Source organism: Microcaecilia unicolor, chromosome 3 (genome assembly GCF_901765095.1).
Source record: "Microcaecilia unicolor chromosome 3, aMicUni1.1, whole genome shotgun sequence".
In the NCBI taxonomy this organism is placed as follows: Eukaryota; Metazoa; Chordata; class Amphibia; order Gymnophiona; family Siphonopidae; genus Microcaecilia; species Microcaecilia unicolor.
This window is the reverse complement of record NC_044033.1, coordinates 371,293,502-371,299,501: the sequence shown is the minus strand read 5'-3', so window position 1 is coordinate 371,299,501 and position 6,000 is coordinate 371,293,502. Positions and strand designations below refer to the sequence as shown.

At 45.7% G+C, this 6,000-nt stretch overlaps 1 protein-coding gene across 1 annotated transcript in view; it reads right to left on the bottom strand.

The window, feature by feature from the left end:
• Nucleotides 1–2,833: 2,833 nt before the first annotated feature.
• The window catches only part of ATRAID (all-trans retinoic acid induced differentiation factor), a 78,277-nt gene continuing 75,110 nt past the window's right edge, over nt 2,834–6,000 (bottom strand). The window contains exon 8 of the mRNA XM_030198572.1: nt 2,834–3,681. Within this exon, the coding sequence (XP_030054432.1) occupies nt 3,577–3,681 (105 nt within the window). The 3' untranslated portion in view covers nt 2,834–3,576. The remainder of the gene's footprint in view (nt 3,682–6,000) is intronic.

The following is a 6,000-nucleotide window of genomic DNA, read 5'->3' as shown; positions in this document are numbered from 1 at the left end:
GCGCAGGCAGTGGATATGCATCACTGCTGCTGCTGGCAAAGGCTCTGAGGTAGAGTGGGTTGGGGAAGAAAAGGGGAGCATGGTGGCTGCTTCTGAATTGTTTTGTGGCCTCACTGCCACTGGCCACCAGAGTGAGTTATGTGTAGACATGGGCGGGCACAGACCAAGTCACTGTAGGGGGAAAATCTTGAGGGGGAGGGGGAGGGGGAGGGGGAGACACTGCTTAGTTGCCTGAATAGTTAGTCCACCCCTGGGTGGAGGAGAGCAGCAGTAGTAGCAGGTAGAAGCGGCTAAGAAAGCCAGGGGGGCAATGACTCACACCCATGGCGCTGCTTCAGAAATGCAGATGGAGCAGCCTCGGCGCTAAGCTCCACCCTCGACGCAGCACTGCTATTGGAGCCGTAAGAGAAGGGTTCCCCACCCAGCACTTTTGCACTGAGGAATCTACTGGGGCAGAATATTGGCACCTGATGGGAAGATATGTGCTGGTGAAGAGTGAGAGCTGCTGGAGTTGGCAAAAAAAAAAAAAAAAAGACCCTAACATTTAAGTGCTAAAGGAGCAGGAAGCTCCAATTTTAAAGCAGACCTGTCTCATCTGCTTGGGTAAAGAAGAGGAAGAATGATGGTGCTTTCTGAAGAAGCTTGGTCTGAGAATGGTCAGTTGAGTTTTTGGACTTTTCTGGTGACTGTTAAAAGAAGGAGGAGTGGCCTAGTGGTTAGGGTGGTGGACTTTGGTCCTGGGGAACTGAGTTCGATTCCCTGCACAGGCAGCTCCTTGTGACTCTGGGCAAGTCACTTAACCCTTCATTGCCCCATGTAAGCCGCATTGAGCCTGCCATAAGTGGGATAACGCAGGGTACAAATGTAACAAAAAAAACAAACAAACAAAAATTTTTTTATTAACAATACTCACGAATCTCAAGAGATCAAACAGGCTTAGACACAAACAGATTTATTTATCTTGCAAGAGAGACAAAAATCCAACATCAGTCCGGAGGTTGTTTGACTCAAATCTCTCTCCCCCCCCCCCCCCCCCCCCCTCTGCTCTTATAAACCTTTCTCCTAAAATGCCTACGTGCAGTTCCACAGTGCCTGTGTGTCTCATCACAAATACATTTTAACATGTTACAGTTCTAGACCATTAGTAAGGTATCCGGCCAAAAGCATATCTAAGAACATTCAGTTCTACTTACAAGGTCAGAGCTCAACTGTACCTCTTTTTGGAATCTACATTTACTTAGAAATTGTAAGAATGATTAACCCGATATTAGCAAAACATTTTCTCTACAGTGACCTCGCTCTCTTTTAAGATATTCCTTCAGTTTAAGCTCCCTTCTTTTCATGGCCTATGCAGACATTCAGACATCTTTGGAACAGTCTATTAACTTTATGGGACTCCCAAATGCCCCATAAGACAGTGTTTGTGGCTGTCTGTTACTGACATCATTCTGTTATAATTTGAGCCACATTTAAAACCAGTTTTTACTTCTTTTGGTATACTGACACAAGTCACAAATTCAGATGCAATTAGTTTCAAGGCTATTTTTAAATTGAAACAAATTCTGAGGCATAGAATGACAGAAGCTATGGCATAACCAGCTGCATCTCCTGTGCAGCTTCAGATAGCTATTTCTGACCCAACTCCATCCAAATGATGCCACCCATTAGTGTGCCTGTAGCGACCCTCACTGTCTGCACCGAAGATTCCCTACATGGAGTCAAAACTTTGATTGATAATGACAATGTGATCAAATCAGATTAATTTTCATTACTGAAATGGAGTGGATCATGGGTCTTAGTAACTCCTGTAGCTTTATGATCACTGTAGCGACTTAAAATAAGCAAAGTCCCCCAAATGCATTTGCTCATATAAAGGAATTACATTCTATAAATGCTTTAGTTTTGCAAATAAAGAAATGGCGAACGCAGTGGAGTGTTATGCAAACCAAAACTCGAGGGAGGAGGGGGCTTAGTACAGTGATGGCCTTAGTGATAGTATTTTCATTAACATAATGACAGTTTATATTGAATTTTGGAAGCACCAAAGCTGGCTCATAGATGAGGTACTGGCTTAAGGCTCCAAAATCTCGGTCCGGCATATTTCTCTCTCTCTCTGTTCCCTCCATAACTCTGCGTACAGTCTGGTATCCTCCCTCTCAACCCCTCCCCCCCCCCCAAAAAAAAAACCCTTCAGACTCCTAGAGGATGCCAGCAGCAATTATTTATGTTTTCTTTTTAATTTTATTAATTTCCAACAGAAAACAAAAACAGTTAGCAATTCATATAGCCTACCTATGATCAGCCGGGTGCCTTCTCTCTCTGCCATGTCCCACTCCTTGTGACGCAACTTCAGTGGTGTGCGGGAGCAGGCTCTCACGGGCTCGCGAGAGCCGTTTGTTAAGTTTTTAAGAATTTTGGGAGCCGGTTGTTAAAGTAGGCCTCCCCATGGCTACTTTAACAACTGACTCCCAAAATGTGGGCTTGGGCCCCCTCCTGAATTCTCTTTTACTTTGCTGGCAGTGATGCTGGCCCCACCAGCCAAGTAAATAGACTGCTGCTGCTCCTTGTTTCTGACTCTGAGCATCAGGCTGGGACTTTTCATGCAAGCGCAAGAAGGTTCCATCTTGCTGCTCAGAGCCAAAAACAAGCAGCAGAGAATGGTGGCAGTCCATTTATTGGCTGGTGGGGCTCGGCAAAGGTATGCCTAGCGTGCCTGCACAAGGGAGGGGAGAGAGAGGCATGTATTCCCCCCCCCCCCCCCCCAAATTTCAGGGCTGGCTATGCCTAGAGAGAGAGCCCGTTGTTAAAAATTTACCAGCACACCCCTGCGCAACTTCCTGTTTTCAGGTGCAGCACATAGCAAAGGGAAGGCTAGGATTTTGAAAGTAAGCTAGAGGGAGTGGAATTGGACAACTTGGGTATATTGGCCTTGGGGGGGGGGGGGGGGGGAACAGATGGAGATATACCAGACTGGGGCTTACCCTTTATCACTAGTACAGGGGATACCAAATCGCGATTAGGGGTGGGAGAGATACAGGAATCTGGGCAGGTGTGTGTGTGTGTGTCTGTTGGCTCAGGGCACCACAGTCCTGTGAGCTGGCCTTGGCAAACACAGAAGGAAAAGAAAATGTTCTTGGAAAAAAGGGAAACACGTCTCAGCAGCCACCTCACCAAGGACAGTGCATCATAATTTACCCTCCAACTTTTCACATTCAGTAAAACTTGGTGGTTCAAGAGAAGCAGTTCTAAAAATGTCTTTAGTGCTATACACAATTGTACCAGTTTTTATGGAGTGGGCATTTGGCTGCAGTACCCAGTGACAATAAGTTTTTGTATGTTTTCAGCCACACAGTGCCAGAAGCAGAAGTTTTTTTTTTCTTAAATGAATCAGCTGAAGAACAAATCACCTTGCAGGTCCAGTTTGAAGCTGGCACTGTTAGTTCACATCACAGAATGTTGTCTATTATCAACATTCCAGAAAGTCATCTGGCTCAAGAGCATCAATTCATCTCCCAGAGCACCGTCAGAGGGGCATACCTCAGATCCCCTTGCATTCAGTGACCTGGAGCAAAGGCGTCAGGTGCTCTTTACTTTCCGTCGCTGGGTGCACCAGAGAAGTAGAGAGCATGCAGCTGTCACGAAGCCCAGAATCCCAAAGAACATGAACGTGGGAAAGGAGCCCTACAAAAACGCAAACAAGGGTGGCATGATTAACTAATTAAGGAGATAAATGTACAAAACACAAGAAACTGGAGATGACAAAAGAAGGCTTTGAACAGATGAAATAAAAGATCATATGAAGACAAACCAAATTCTGTGATAAGTGGTATTTACGACATAATCGCTAAAATCATCAACCAAAGTCTGTGGCTCAATCATAGAAAAGGACTTGACATGCTCTGTCAAACCAAATTACATCTTCCAACTTTTTTGCTGGCAGCGGCAGCTATAACTGGGCTGACCCCGTGCCTTTCCTCTGCCACGTCCCTCCCTCATGTAAACATGAAGTGTCAGACGGGCAGGACACGGCAGAGAAAAGGCGCCAAATGAATTACAGCTGCCTCTGCTGGCAAAAGAGGTGAAACCTTGAATAAACTCAACCCAAGGAAGTGTGCTCATTGCAGAAGGTCTGCCAAATGGCTGCAACTTCAGGCAAAATTTGGAACAATGGATACTATCACAAAGAGAAAGTTGCAGGGTGATTTCAACTATCAGCATCAATCAAAAGAACAAAGCACTTGCCATTAAGATGAAAATAACAGATTTTACTGGGGGAGTTAATTGGACTCACAAATTTATGCATAGAAATGATTTGTCAGTCAGGGCCAGAACCATGGTTGGTAAGAGGTAAAGATTGGGAAGAGAAAATGGTTAACATCTGTGATTTCGTCACTAAACCTGGGATTGTATATATTTGGACTCTTTTGCTGTTTCCTCCCCCATCACCGCAGTTTTTCTACTGGCTATTACTCAGATGACATGGATAAAATGTGCTAGTTCTGATCTGCCCCTCTTGTTGGTGGGGGGGGGGGGGGGGGGGGGGGGGAAATAGGGTTTTTGTGAATGCATAGCATGTTTTACATTTGATTCATAACAACTGCCATAGTGTATGATCAAAGGTCTGTGAATGTCATGTATGCAGCGTGTCACGGATATGAGATTCGTCCTTGCAGATATAGATATAAAATATATGAGCGTGATGCACAGATTTTGGAAATAATTCCGTAAGCCATACTCCATGGGTTTTCTGATCACGTAACCAACAAAGGCTGGTGATGCTTTCCCATGTTTGATTTGTAAGGAGATGAGTTTATTATACGTCATACACAGAAACTGGTATTATCCTCTTTGACCTTTTGCTTAGGATAGTCTGGTTATGACAAATTTCGGCTCCCATAAGTCAGGGCTAGTTATTTTTGCTGCTTGGCCAATAAGATTAGTTAGATGAATGCTCACAGATATGACAATATTAGGTAGGGTAGGACAGGTCCAGTGGCAGTGCTACATTTTGCGGTAATACCATGTGTTCAATTTCTGAGCCCTACTTCTGCTCCTGACCGGGAGTGCTGCAGAGACAGTGTTTATACCAAGGAGCAGGGTTGCCAGGTGGAAATTTTTTTTCCAGCCCAATCCAGCCCAAAAAACAGCCCAAAACCCGCCCAAACACAAACCCCGCCCCTGACACCCCCACCCCCGCGTCATCACCCCTGCCCCCGCCGTCATCAACCCCGCCCCCGCCGTCACCGGCCCCGCCTCCCACGTCATCGGCCCCGCCCCACGTCACTGGCCCCGCCTCCCACGTCACTGGCCCCGCCTCCCACGTCACTAACCCCGCCCAAAAAATGTCACTAACCCCGCCCCCCGCGGCCGAAAAAACCGCCCTGAAGCCCAAAAACAGCCCAAAAAACCGCAACCCGCCGCGGGCAAAAATTTCCCGCGGCGGGTCGCGGAAAACCGCCCAATTGGGCGGTAAAACCGCCCACCTGGCAACACTGCCAAGGAGGTTTAATAGACAGGAAGTGACGTCAGAATGCTGAAACCAATTAGGTCAATCTAAGTTTCCCCTTCCCGGCACAGCTGTCATCCCTGTTCACTCAAAACAAAGCAAGCAAACCTATGAGCTGCTGCATCCACCTTGTCGTTATTGTTGGTAGCATTTTTATTTAATCTCACTTATATTTTCAAACATGCCAGCTTGTGCAGCATACAGATGCACACAGAGGAAGTATAATAACCGAATAACTTTTCATAGGTAAAGTAGTAATTTGTTATAAATCTTAATCAGTGGTCAGTTAGAGGGGCTGGTTACAGGGACACCCTAGCACGTGTTATATTCGTGCAGAGATTTTTTTCTCCTGGTAATGGGCCACTAAAACAGACATCATGTTATGAGAATCAGGTGCTCAACATTCAGAGTTTCTATTTATTTATTTATGACATTCATCTCCCACATTTAACATGTAGTAGGTTGAAATCAGGGAGCATTTGAAAGCTTTTTTT